Source organism: Toxorhynchites rutilus, chromosome 1 (assembly GCF_029784135.1).
Source record: "Toxorhynchites rutilus septentrionalis strain SRP chromosome 1, ASM2978413v1, whole genome shotgun sequence".
Taxonomy (NCBI): Eukaryota; Metazoa; Arthropoda; class Insecta; order Diptera; family Culicidae; genus Toxorhynchites; species Toxorhynchites rutilus.
In genome coordinates this window covers 90,365,200-90,379,392 of record NC_073744.1, presented here as the reverse complement: position 1 = coordinate 90,379,392, position 14,193 = coordinate 90,365,200, and the positions used below count along the sequence as shown (strand labels likewise).

At 37.2% G+C, this 14,193-nt stretch overlaps 2 protein-coding genes and 1 long non-coding RNA gene across 4 annotated transcripts in view; 2 read left to right on the top strand and 1 right to left on the bottom strand.

Annotated features, from left to right (window-relative positions):
* Positions 1-168: 168 nt before the first annotated feature.
* LOC129761165 (uncharacterized) lies at positions 169-1,548 on the top strand. The gene has a single exon (XM_055758878.1). The coding sequence runs from the start codon at positions 169-171 to the stop codon at positions 1,546-1,548; it is 1,380 nt and encodes a 459-aa protein (XP_055614853.1).
* Positions 1,549-5,348: 3,800 nt separating this feature from the next.
* LOC129762920 (uncharacterized) lies at positions 5,349-6,263 on the top strand. 2 transcript variants are annotated; one of them, XR_008740750.1, is made up of 4 exons: positions 5,349-5,405; positions 5,481-5,553; positions 5,616-5,776; positions 5,839-6,263. It is a non-coding gene; the product is annotated as an uncharacterized LOC129762920 (long non-coding RNA). The 2 variants fall into 2 exon arrangements; XR_008740749.1 differs by having other exon boundaries at positions 5,377-5,553.
* The window catches only part of LOC129762919 (hematopoietically-expressed homeobox protein hhex), a 32,152-nt gene continuing 23,433 nt past the window's right edge, over positions 5,475-14,193 (bottom strand). Inside the window, exons 2-3 of the mRNA XM_055761535.1 lie at positions 5,824-6,023; positions 5,475-5,766 (exon numbers count right to left, since the gene is read on the bottom strand). Of these exons, the coding sequence (XP_055617510.1) occupies positions 5,509-5,766; positions 5,824-6,023 (458 nt within the window). The 3' untranslated portion in view covers positions 5,475-5,508. The remainder of the gene's footprint in view (positions 5,767-5,823; positions 6,024-14,193) is intronic.

Sequence of the window (14,193 nt, the reverse complement as noted above, 5' to 3'; positions counted from 1 at the left end):
CAAGGTCACAGTGGAAGAACCACCTGATGAGCTGTTCAATTACGGTCTTCATTACCTTCTCTACTACGAATTGTTGCTTATTGTCTTCGTTTTGCTCATCATTGTCGAAACCCGAACGATAGAAAGGATTCAATTATTCTGTTTCCTGATGAACTACGATTAGCGAAGATGGCGCTAACCCGCATCGCACAAGCCGAACGACTTCCAGACGAGATCAAATCTTTGCAACTACAACAACGAGTTGACCGAAAATCAAACCTCAAGAGATTATTTCCATTTCTCGACAATTACGGAATCCTCAGAGTTGGTGGACGTCTTCGTTTCTCTAATGAAAGTTATACGGCCAAGCATCCCGCTGTTTTACCGGATCATCATCCTTTCACGGATATGGTTATACAGTTCTTCCATTACCAAAACTTTCATAGCGGTCCACAGCTAACATTATCCGAAATACGTCAAGAGTTTTGGCCCGTACATGGTAAGCGTGTCGTCAACGTCGTCCTTCGAAAATGCATTCGCTGTTTCCGAACTAATCCAACGCCTATCCACCAACCCTTGGGACAGCTACCTGCTGGTCGCGTACGCCCAGGACGACCTTTCTTGATAACTGGCGTTGATTACTGTGGATCGTTTTATTTGAAGCCAGCACGTCGAAACGCAGTTCCAACAAAAGTATATATTGCGGTGTTCGTCTGCTTCACAACCAAGGCAATGCACCTTGAGATTGCTAGTAACTTGTCTACCAAAAGTTTCATTTCGATCTTGCGCCGATTCATCGGCTACCTTGGAATGCCAGTCGAGATACATTCTGACAACGCCAAGAATTTCTCTGGAGCCCGTAATGAACTTAAAGAGCTACACGAAATGCTGAATAACCAGACTAGCTGTAATGCCATCTGCAACGAACTTTCTCAGAAAGGAATTGAGTGGAAGTTTATCCCACCTCGCGCTCCCAACTTCGGAGGGTTATGGGAAGCTGCCGTTCGCTCCGTGAAAACTGCGTTGAAGAAAGAGATCGGTCTTCAACAGCTCAGTTACGATCACTTTACCACCCTGCTAGTTCAGATAACCGCTACTTTAAACTCACGGCCTTTGTCGCCCCTATCAGATGACCCCACGGAATTTGAAGCGCTAACCCCCGCGCATTTCCTGATTGGCTCAGCCATGAAAGCTTTGCCCGACCCCAATTTCATTTCAAAACCCACAAACCGACTTGACCACTACCAGCAAACTCAGCAAATATTCCAGCGTTATTGGCAACGATGGAGCAAGCAATACCTCACGCAGCTGCAAGTGGCAACGAAGAACCTGCCAATGAACACCATCCAAATCGGAAGTATTGCCGTGCTACGAGAGGACAACCTGCCACCGCTTTGTTGGCCTCTAGCGAGGATCATTGGATTACATCCAGGTTTGGACGGAGTCGTTAGAGTGGTGACGGTGAAAACGGCGACCGGAGTATACAAACGTGCAGTCAATCGCATCTGTCCACTGCCTTTCGATGAGTATCAACGAACAAAGACGTCTACGGAACTGCCAACTATTTGAATTTGTAGAAATAAGCAACTGATGAACAGTGCAAATGAAATGTAATTATTGAAGCTAGTTCAAGGGGGCCGGTAATGTAGCCGTTTAGTATAAATTAAACACAAGAATATGCACAACACAACACTTCCATGCGTGTTATATGCAACACTTACATGCATTGAATTAATACTTAAATCTAGAATTAAATAAGTAAAAATTATAACTGTTCTACATACAACGGTACACAAAATTGAGTATCTCTTGTCACTACACTACCACAAATAATAGTCGTAACATAGATAACACAAACGAAAAGGAAACACTTAGAAAGGCATGCAGGAACAGACTGAAATGAACCATTGCTACTAATATACACCAATAAAATTGCCGGCCAAGCTAGTATCAAACCGAACTTGAACAAACATAGACGATTAAAATTTTATATCATTTCTATTACTAAATAAATTACGTACAAAATGTACAAAAGGGAAGTTCTATAAGAACTGTGGTACTAGTGATACTATACTGTTTACAGTATTAGATGAAAGAAAGTGGAACTAAAAGGAAAAAGTCGTTGTGCAATTCCTGGATTGTGTATTCCTGTTTTCTCCCAGCCAACGAACCAAGGAGAAGGTCTACAAGCTCATTGATGAATTTTGGTCAAACATACTTCATACGATGTTTCAAAAGCTTCCTAGAAGTATTGGTTTCATTTTTCGTATCACAATTACAACTCTGATTTTGATTTTTTTAAATTTATGAATCGTATGAATCGTATTGAATTCTTTTTAAAAATTCAAATGGCATATACAGAATCACTAGAATATGTAGCGTAATGGTCGGTGAAGATGAAGCGCATCATTCAATGATGTAATCTAAATTTACCGACAACATTTGTATGATGTGCTGACAGTCGAGACAGTTTAAAATCGAAGATTCATGCATATATTGAAGGTATATCACAACGATTGATAACGTCTAGAGGTTTCGAAAGCTTTTCTATCTAGCGATTGATGACGATTTCTAGTAAAGTGAGCGAAAGGAACCGCTTCCTGGGGTATATCACTTTCGCTTTTTCGGCAAATGAATGATAGATCGCTTCACACATGCTTCAGCAGAGCTGCGAGCCTTCCGCATGGTCTGCTTGTGGATCTTATCATGCCGAGCTTGGCTACTCACTTGTCAGATCCTCGATTACTCTGCAAACAAAAGTATCACCTACTTATGATAGTTGATGAATCGTTTGAATGGAATTAATTCTCAAAAAAAGGGCATGCATCTGACGAATATACTTGGCGGGTTGGCGGAACGATTGCTGACTTCTGTATGCTGGCTACAAAACAGATGAACAATTTAAAACCCAAAAATAAATGTATGAATGTGTATGCACAGCATCAAAATCTCTATCATGGCTTTATTACTACCTTTAATTGACTGCTTAGTGATGAAATTTTATAGTTAGTCAAGAAATTGTTAAAATTGTGAAAATAAAAAAAAAATACTATAGAAAAAAAAATCGACAATAAAATTCATTCCATATGAAGGTTAATCTACCAGTTTCAATGAAAAATAATTTTCGTTTGTGTGGGAGAAAACTTTATTATAGTGCAATTCCAAATGAAATCGAACTAAAAGTGCCGATTTCAAAATTTGGATTTTTGATTCGAACGAAAGTTTGTATTCCGTTTGAGTTGGAAGAAATATGAGTTTTCCACAGCATTTGGGAATTTCTTGTGTAACTTTTGAAAAGGTCGTATCGATTTTAGTAAGAGAAAGCTTTGATAATATATATTTCAAAAACTTTGGGTTGTATTGAAATAATGTCTTAGAAAGATTTATAGAGTATTGATGTTAAAACGTGAAAAAATATACATTGAGAAAAAAATTTATACTCTTCTTTTTATTCACAAAGAAAAACTTTAATTTGCAATATCTAAAATACATATTTTTAATTCCTTTCAATTTTTTCCATATAAAATAGAAGTTATGTAGAAAATTTCAAAAATCAATCCAAGATGGTAAAACTATTTTTGACGAACTTTGAGGAACATCGATTTTTTATTAATTTTCGAAACTTCGAATTTTTGTATGTTAACAAGCATTTTTAGCCTCAAATTATGAATCCTGATGTGATTTATAACAAAAAATCAAATCAATCTTCTTCTAAATGCAGTCATTTTCGAGATTTTTAAAAAAATATTTCTAATTTATTGTCTTTTTTATAGTAAATAGGCTCTTTTAATATGTTTGGCGTGTTATACCGCCATGTTCATTAAATTTAATGAATGTGCTTATAATTTTCAACAACCTTTCAAATACATCATTATGGTAAAACTATATGTTTAAAAGTTACGTTGAAGAACATTATCGCTACGTTTTGTATAAATCCACATGCCTTCAAATGTTTTTCAACGTAACTTTCAAACATATATTTTTACCACAATGATGTATTTGAAAAAAGTTGTTAAAAATTATAGGCAAATTCATAAAATTTCTTGAAAATGGCAGTATGACACGACACACATACTAAAAGAGCCTAATTACTATGAAGAAGACAATAAATTAGAAATATTTTTTTTATAAATCTCGATAATGACTGCATTCAGAAGGAGATTAATGAAGAGCTTTTTTGTTTTAAATCACATAAGGATTCATAAAAATGAAATGCCTAAAAATGATTGTTAACATACAAAAATTCCAAGTTTCGAAAATTCATAAAAATTCGATGTTCCACAAAGTTCGTCAAAAATAGTTTTACCATCTTGGGCTCATTTTTTAAATTTTCTACATGATTTCTATTTTATATGAAAAAATTAAAACAAAAATTAAAAAATGTGGATTTTATATATATCACAAATTCAATTTTTTTTGTAAATAAAAAAGAGCACTATTTTTTTTCTCGGTGTATATTTTTTTCACGTTTGGACAATACTCTATAACTCTTTCTAAGACTCTATTTCGGTATGACTCATAGTTTTTGAGATATAACTTATCAAAAATTTCTCTTACTAAAATCGATACGCCGATAAGTTACACTACAGTCAAAAAATTCCCAAATGCTGTGGAAAACTCACATTTCCTCCAACCCAAACGGAATACAAACTTCCATTCGAATCAAAAATACTCATGTTTTGTCATTTGTCGATTTCATTTGAAATTGCTCTATAACTGAAAATGTTAATTGATCCAGAAAAACATTGAAAAAAGCATTCCTTCGTGGTATGTCCATGGTCCATGAACGGATATGACGCTGAAGTCTACCTTTAGACGACACAATGAACAGGTCACATCTGTCTAGTAACGTTATTTTATCACATTAATCAATTCATGACGAAATCCTAGTAAATCGGATCAAGTACAAAATAAATCCTCTGTGAAATGTGCACCGTGTAATGTGTTTTTCTTTCTGTAAATGTTAAACCTCGCGCTCGATATGTAATCTAGATGATCGAGCTTCCAAATTTGACACAATCAGAGTAAGCGATACACCCTAAATAAGCCGTGAGATATGCGGTCACCTGAAAAACAGTATTGAATCAATATTGGATGATCAATTAAGAACGGGTGTCATGTAGCTCACTCGATATCGCACGGTTTCAAAACATATCAAATCTAAAATGAATGACTATTTAATAGGGTAAATTCCACGTTATCGCATTGACAAAATAATGAATAAACGATGTTCTGAAAAATAGCTATCAGCAATGATTAATCGCTTCGTAATATTTGTAGATGGTACAGATGAACGGGTAGGTGAATACTTCTGCGGTATGAATTGCAATGTGTGTGCCCCTCTTATCAACTGATTACTACTGGCCAAAGTTCGATTCGCGAATTGGTTAGACTTTGCGGAGCCTAGAGCTTGCCATTCATTTCAAGTATTTTGAAGCATAAATGGTCTCTTTTTTTCGATTAAAATTATATTTATTTATATTTTAATGTCGTAAATCTAGATAATTCTGTGGTAATTGTTATGCTGTCCTATATATTACTATTACTATCTTCGCCTTCACTCGAACTGTCATGGTCTGTGTAGTCACCCGAGCTTTTGTATTCGTAATCAATGTGCTTATCTTGAGTGATTTTAGGATAATGGCGTGTACCACCAGATGATGTGACTACCGCGGGATCTGCAGTTTTGCTGTGGGCTGTTTCTCTGTTGTCTGGCGAAACTGACGTTCGACCTACATTGTTCGCACGTCTCCACTTTGCCCGACGATTTTGGAACCATGTTTTAACCTATGAAAATGTACGTATTAGGATTATTGCTCAAAATGTCAAATTGTTGAAACTCACCTGTCGATCGCTCAGTTTCAATTGTACCGCCAAATGTCGTCTATCTTCGGGTGAAAGGTATTTGTGATTCAAGAATCTCCGCTCGAGGCTTTGCGTCTGCTGTGGCGTAAAGCGCACCTGACCTCCCTTGCGTTTGGATCCACACGGTGGCAACAGGTAGCTATAGTGCGGTGGGTAGAACGGGAAAAGACGCGGAGAGGCTGAAAAGGTATACCAAGGATTAGTTCAATAACAAACAAGGAATAATCAATAATTGATTACAATGAAATGTTAGAATTTTATTAAATGAAAATAACGCTATGATATTAAGGTTGTCTACGAATTATGGTCCCACACTAAACCATCCCCATAAATAATCTTGTGAACTGAACCGAGCAAGAGAAATTCAGGTAATAGTTTGTGATACAAAAGAAATCACAATGATATAAATAAATATAAATGCAAGAATAGTAAGGCTTGATTTATTAAAGAAATCCATTATTTCTCCAGGAAAATGAAGACATGATTAGTTATTTCTTCTTCTTCTTCTTTTTCTTCTTGGACGGCACTAACGTTCCCAGTGGAACTTTTGCCTTCCAAACTTAGTATTAATTGCGTCATTTTTATTAATAATACTAAATTGAGATTTCTATGCCTGACAACACGCCATGAATGTATTCTGGAGAAGAAAGCTCTAGAATACGCGTAAGCACAGTGCAAGTCGGAAGAAATTTCTTTGACGAAAAATCGCCCGGCTCGAACGGGAATCCCCGAACCCCCGGCATGATAATGTGGGACGCTGACCACTCGGCCACGGGAGCACTAAGTTATTTCTTATTTTACAGTATTATTCGATTGGTTAGAGTGCTGGACAATGATCATGCAAAAAAGGAGGAACTTTTCAGGATAAATTTCCCGATTTACAGATTCGGTAGTAGCATTTGTGAAAAGTTAGCTTTGACGTACAGAGTGTATAATAAGTTCGAATACAACTTTTCATCGTTGTGTAGGTGCGCACCATGTGCATTCTATGTGTTGGTATTGGTGCCAGCTTTAGCCTCATATATAGGCTCAACCGACGCGCACGGTGTCGACTAGCTGTCATTTGTTGTCTGTTTTATCGCGCACGATTCGTGTTTTCTGATGAGAAACTCTTTGTCTTGCCACTGTCGCACAGTGTCCAAAATTATCGGCCTTGAGCGCCGACGTGGGCCAGTGTGTGGATTCCAGAAAGCATATTGACAACATTTCTAGCTATAACTGTCTCACCATATTCGGTCATCCAACAATTCGTACATCCCCAAATCACAGCAACCCGACAAACGAACCTTGAGCTAGGCCTGACAGTTGATGTTAACACATCACACAGGAAATCAGCCTCTTTCTCGTTCCAGCTGCAGCAGAGGTAAGACGTGTTACCAAGTTCCGGGGCATGATAGTATACCTCACGGAGCTCAGTTATTCACATTGGCGATCCTACCAGAAGCTGAAATTTTCTGTTGCACGGCGCGTGATGGTGTTTATCAAGCGTGGTGAGATAGTGAAATGAGTGTCTAAACAAGTTCCGAAAAATAAAACTTGTGGAAATGAATATACATGGCTGTCGTTAGAGCCCAACGAACTTAGACAGTTAACAGGTATGCTATGAAGGTCCTCGCGTTAGTATTAGTAAATAGCGTGAAATTTGTGAGGAATTTTCAACCAAATTTTGGTTCACTTTGTCTACGAGTTCAATTTTATGAATGAAAAAACAGGTTTATATTAACAAAATTCACACGTTTTTCAGAATATCTGAACACAACACTGCACGCCATTTGATATGTGTGAGTAATTTTCGTGTACGATACAAAAAATCTACGCAAGTGATGTTTTTTTTTAAATTTGCTTGTTGGATTTATAGATTGTGTGACACCCACATGTCACACGGTAGATGGAAGCGATGGATAAGAAAGGAAACGGGTCCTGATGAGCGCGCTAAGTTCAATTGATTGAGCCGATCAAGACGACCGCGCTAGGTTCATTTGAAAGCAGATCGAGATGTCCGCGCCAGATTCAATAGAATATAATAGAATAGGTTTAATAGAAAACGGATCGAAACGACCACGTGAGGTTTAATTGGAAGTGGATCGAGACCACCGCGCTAGGTTGAATTAAAAGCGGATCGAGATGACAGCGTTAGGTTTAATTGGAAGTGAATCGAGAAGACCGCACAAAGTTTAATTGGAATTTATTTGTAAATGTAATGCAATAAATGGAAATGATAAAGACACTAGATTAAAATATCTTCCGTGAAAAATAGGTTCTCGACCCAGAATTTCAAAGTGATTCTAAAAACAGGAAGTGGGTTATATCTATGGTATAATCGCAAGGGTGACGTAGGACTATCGTTGATTTAGAGATCATTTGTTCGAAGTTGAATCTAAATCCATTCTGAATGAATGAATAAATGAATATTTGGGGTACTTTGAAAACGAGAGCGTTACGTTGGAGGCACAAGGTTTTATGCATCCAATATAGGATACGAAAAACCTTGTTCTGAAGAATAGTCTTCAAAAGCTTTCCTGCTAACTGCACTCGATTGACAAATCACAAAATCAAAGGTGTTATATGGATATTTTATGGATAGAAAACATTAAAATAAACTCTTTCGCTTGAATGTAATTTTCAATTCCAAGGGGAACTGGCAGATTATTTTCCATCAACGATTAGATATTTCCACATTTTCCTCGATACTGGAAGCCCACCAGTGGTTAATGCTAATTCGATAACCATCTGTTAATAGCACTTGCTTGAAACATATTTGGTCACAGTGTTACATGGATAGAAAACTTTCAAATAAACTCTTTCACATGAATGTATTTTTAAATTCCCAGAGGAACTGGCAGATTATTTTCCAGCAATGATTAGATCTTTCCGGAAGTTTGTCGATGCTGAATGGCATCCAAACGGAAAGAATTCCGCGCGTGTATATGTCGATCCTTCGCCGTCCACCTCGTCCAGCACGTTAGGCAACGATGTTGTCTTGTCGATGTCCTCACGAAAAATGAATGCGTCTCACCACCAGAATATCGCTTAAGTATGTTTTGTGTGTGTGATTGAATCGAGAGAAGGTGTGGTTTACGATGGCAATTTGGAAGGCAAACTAGAGGGGAATGAACTCTCTGAGCTCGAAACTTTCGGCGACTGAGCAATAATCGATTGCGTACGCATACAATATTAGATACGGAAATATCCTACTGATGGGGAAGAATAATCTTCAGAAGCTTTCCTACTAATTCCACTTGGTTGAAAAATTACAAAATCAAATGTATTTGGTCGCTGTGTTATATGGTTAGAAAACATTAAAATAAACTCTTTCACATGAATGTATTTTTAAATTCCCAGAGGAACTGGCAGATTATTTTCCAGATATGATTAGATCTTTCCGGAACTTTCTCGATGCTGAATTGCATCCAAACGGAAAGAATTCCGCGCGTGTATGTGTGTGTGTAGCGATGTCTTCCCGGGAAACCGTTTGTGGCATCACTCTCCTCCTGATGGATTCCCTTCTGGCCTAAGGTGCACAAACAGGCTCTTGGGGACACCGTTCATCCGCGCTTTCATGATAAACACGAAGAGCTTCACCACAACAGCGACAACATGCTCCAATCGCTGTTCAATTAGAACTGAGTAGATTTCAGAGCGGCGCTCGCTTATATACCGATTGGTGATTTCAATAGCCTGTTTTGAGAACAATTTTAAGGCTATTGAAACAAGTTTTTGGATCAAAAAGTAACAAGTATATAACGCGTAGACATTTTATTTTTCGAATGAAGTGTTTATAAACCATTTCGTTCAGTTGTTTAGGAGCTATTAACGCTCAAAATCTCGGTCTCCGGCGTAACGCTTTCGTTTTCGAAACTTTGATTTTACACCCTGGTATAGAAATGAAAGACGTAGTCCTACGTCAAAAAATCGATGAGATTTTAGCGATCGGATTGTACTACGAAGGAACAGAAAACGGGTGGTGCGATTTGGGATGCAGTGAGAATGACAGTTGCGGTATCGAGCGTGATGGAAAAGATGAAACCTGCTCTGAAAATGGTGACAACGAAGGATTATGCACATATAAGGGTATAAAGATATCGGTGATGCGAAATGATTATCGCGAATAATACAAGCGGATGGACCAAATGTAAACCACCTTAAACCGGGTCAGGGAAGCTTTGAATTGAAACCACCCATTAAATGGATCCAAAATAAAGGACCCATCGAAGTTGTCCATAGCTTTAGCATCGGTAATGTAATTATATAATAAATATATATATATAATATATATATAATAAATATATAATAAATATATATATATAATATATATATAATAAATATATAATAAATATATATATATAATATATATAATATTCCAGGACCATCATCTAGCACGGGAAATATCCGCTGGGAGAACTTTCAACCGTTTCGTAATAATATTCCTTCCAATAAGATGTGAAAAAAAAGATGTGGGAACATTGGCATCGATTCGTTGATACAAAATATGGACGAAGACAGCAGAGAAGAATGAAGAATATTTGAGAATGTGGAAAGTAGAAATATTTTGATTGACTGACAAACAACAAACAACAAAAACAAACAATATCGAAGAGGAATCAGATAAGACACCAAACCAAAAGAAAAGGAAACAGAACGTTGCACAATAATAGTGCAATAATCCCGAAGGATATTAGGATAATAAACACTGAAACAATAACTCAAGACAAAAAAATCGAAAAAGAACGAAAACAGAAATAAGGACTCAGAGATCTTTGTGGGTACTTTGGCATTGGTTTGTGGATCGTTTCAAAATCACTATGTCCCTTAGCAAAATCAAAGAACCGGTATAGTTCACCCAGAATTGTTCATATCGATGCGATAGAAGCTACAAGGAATCTAAATGACGGGCCAGAAAGCTCGTTTGTATCGTGCTCGCCCTAGAGATACGGTGATTCTTGTACGTGAGGTTCAGGTGAAAGCATAATCGCGATTCGACCCTCGTAAGTATACCGTGATGGAATAGCGAAATGGTATTTTGGAACCAGCTAATTCAGAAATATTACGTTAATGTTATGCGTGAAGAAAATGATTTAAAATAAAATACTGTCATTGGAGGGTGACATGACATATCGGAAATTAGAAAGACTGGAGATAGACAAGCTCTCTTCCATCTATTCCCGAGATTTATTTTAGGAAGGTGGGAGGATATGTGGAGCCCAGAATGCACATTGACAATAGCTATAGCACAATTCGTACCTATCCCGATCACAGCAACCCAACGAGCGAACCTGGAGCTCGACCTGTCAGCTGATGTGAGCACATCACACAGGAAATTGGCCTCTTTCTCGTTCCAGCCGCAGCAGAGGTAAGACGTGTTACCGAGTTCCGAGGCAAGAAAGTATATCCCTCGGAGCTCGATTATTCACCGCTAGCATGCCCCGTCCCACATAAACATCCTGCGGTTCCAGAGCGTCGCGTCGGTGATGGTTTGGGGAGCCGTATCGAGGCGTTGGAAGCTCCCACTGGTGTTTATCGAGAAAAACGTGAAAATCAACGCCATATACTATAAGACCGAGGCTCTGGAGAAGGTAGTGGCCCGCCACTTCGGGATCTCTACGGGAAGGGTCATTACGTTTTTCAACAGAACAGCGCACCGGCCCACACGGTGAATATCGTCCAAGCGTTGTGTCGGGAGAATTTGACTGATTTTCTCGATAAGACTTTGTGCCCTTCCAGCTCTCCGGACCTTCATCTCCTGTACGACCATACATAAGTACATGATGGCCAAGCAGAGCGAACATAAAGTGCTTGAATAAGCATATAGCATGAATAAAAATTGTCGCAGAAAAGAATGTCTTGTATTTTCATTTGTTTAACACATTTTTAAAGTGTATTCGAACTTATTGAGCACCCTGTAAAAGTTTTTAATATAAAATTAATGTTCATTAATTTTCCGACAGCTTCGTCAAGCATCATATTTTAATCAGACATCTGGATTTAGAAATACTATCTTTTTAAATAAAGACCAATGTTTTCGAACATGCCTTTTTAAAAAATCAGTCGTTTCCATCATAAGCACCAAGTTTCCGGCTGATTTGGCATGGAATTGTTCTATGATACTCTCGACCAGAAGGGTCCCCTCCATAGCGTGGTTCCCTTGCGATTATCATGGAAAGAATCATTGTGAGGGAGAATGGGTTAGAAGAATCAGGATTCAATGTGATTCTGAAAACGCGAGCACTCAACTATTCGGCGAAACGAGATTTCGAAAATAATATCCATTCTAATCGTTATTCGACGGCGACGAAGGAAGAGTGCGTTTGGGGAAAGAATTTGCTCTGAGGATAAGGATCTGTCCCATCGGAAAAAGTGGGGAATCGCGAATTCCACGATGTCTGGTATCATAAACGGTTCGAAGAACGTCTGACTGTCGATCGGAAGCGAATATCCGTAAAAAAGTCGTCAGGTCAACGAGAACGATCACAAACACGTGGATGGGGTCTATAAACGGAAACCGAACGCCTCAGTTCGAGATGTGACTGAAAAGTTGCATGTGGCCAAGACTTTCATGCAGAATACCAAAACTCGAGCTAGATTAAGTACGTTTATGGAAGTCCCCAAACCGTGACGAGAAATAGAATACGGTCGCAAAAAGCCGTTCTCGGAAGTTGTACAACCACACAAAGAGCATAACTGGCTTAAGGGTTTATCCATTACTTTCTTGGATAACAGCTATTACAACCATCCTTCTTAGGGGATTTGGATCTCAATAGTTTCAGGACATGCTACTATAGAGATCCGTGATTCGCAGGCGAAATTTACAATCTGGTGAGAATCATGCGTGCAAAAAGATGAGTTTTATTAGGAAGAATTAAGGGGATCCGATATCATTTAATTTTTTATGTCCACGAGAATACATCTTTTTTATATTCATTTAACAGCTCTTTTTCTACGAACAAGCGTATATTAGTACCGTCGATGGGGGTTAAAATGGGTCAAAAATGGTAGTTTCCGAACTTTTTGTTGAATAACTATCGTGAATAGAATGGAACACAAATTTGATTACGTAGAAATGTTCTCTAATGATGAACACTCGTAAGTGTTCAAGAAATTGTTGAATAGTATTAATTTTTCACTGAACTACGATTGAATGAAAGTTGACCTATTCTCACCCCCTCTAAGGTAGTAAGTAGTGAATATTACTTTCTATTAAGAATTATGTTTAGAAATCAATTTCTCAATAATTTCAAGATAATTTAACAACATGTAAGTGTCTTGAATGATTATTTGAGTTATGAAAATAGTGTCAATCCACCTAGAATCCGTTCCGTTCTTTGTTTTAAAGAGGTTTTAAACTTTCCAGTTCATTCGCCTATAATCCACCTAGAAGTGCGATGGAAATGTTTATGTATAGCCATTCCATGTCAAACCGATATAGTGGTTCTCAGATTTTCGTTAAAAGTGGTAATTTTGTTCTTTATCGCAAAACATTAGACCCGTATTTTTTATCATCAGGGTGATCATTTCCATTTTAGTGTTGCCCAAAAAATCAATTTTCATCCATTTTGTTCCAACAATCACTTTTTTTTAAATTCATAGCTTCTGAACTACTGTACCGATCCGGATGATCTACATATCAAATTAAATATGTGACCATTTCCATTTTAGGGTGGTCCGAAAGATAATTTTTTTCTCATTTTTACCAAAAAAATTTTTTTTAAACTTATAACTTTTGAACTACTGCACCGATTCAGATGATCGACATATCAAATTAAAGCCAATTAGCTATATTATACTTGCAGAAATTTAGGATTTTGGTTTACATTGTCTTGGGACCAGAGGCGCTATATTTTTTTTATATTTTTTCTTGAAAGCTAAGATTTTTTTAGATAACGTATCTAAAATTCAGATATGCGTTATTTTGTGTTATTGAGTTTTGATTTTTCAAAATTAACCGATGGTCCAAACAATCATTTTTCCTTTTTTTTGAATTTTTTTTTTATTTCATGACTTTTTAACTACCGGGTCGATTCAGATGATCGATCTACCAATTTGAAGCCACATGAAATACCACATATGCATATATGTTGTCCAGTCGCATAGGAATATTGAACGAAAACTGAAAACATGTTTACTTTGCAAAATAACCCGAAAACGAAAAAACATCGGATATGTTATGTAAAAAACCTCAGTTTTCAAGAGAAAATATAAAAAATATGGTGACCTTAGTTCCGAAACCATGTAAATTATGAAAACAGTTACAATCAATAATTACGAAAAGAAAATCCGTTTTTACAACCATAATACTTTTTAAACAAAAATAGCTCATTGGCTTTAATTTGATATATCGATCATCTAAATCGG

Excerpts from the sequence above, each read along its gene's own strand:
- LOC129761165 (XM_055758878.1), top strand. The coding sequence starts at position 169 with ATGGCGCTAACCCGCATCGCACAAGCCGAACGACTTCCAGACGAGATC.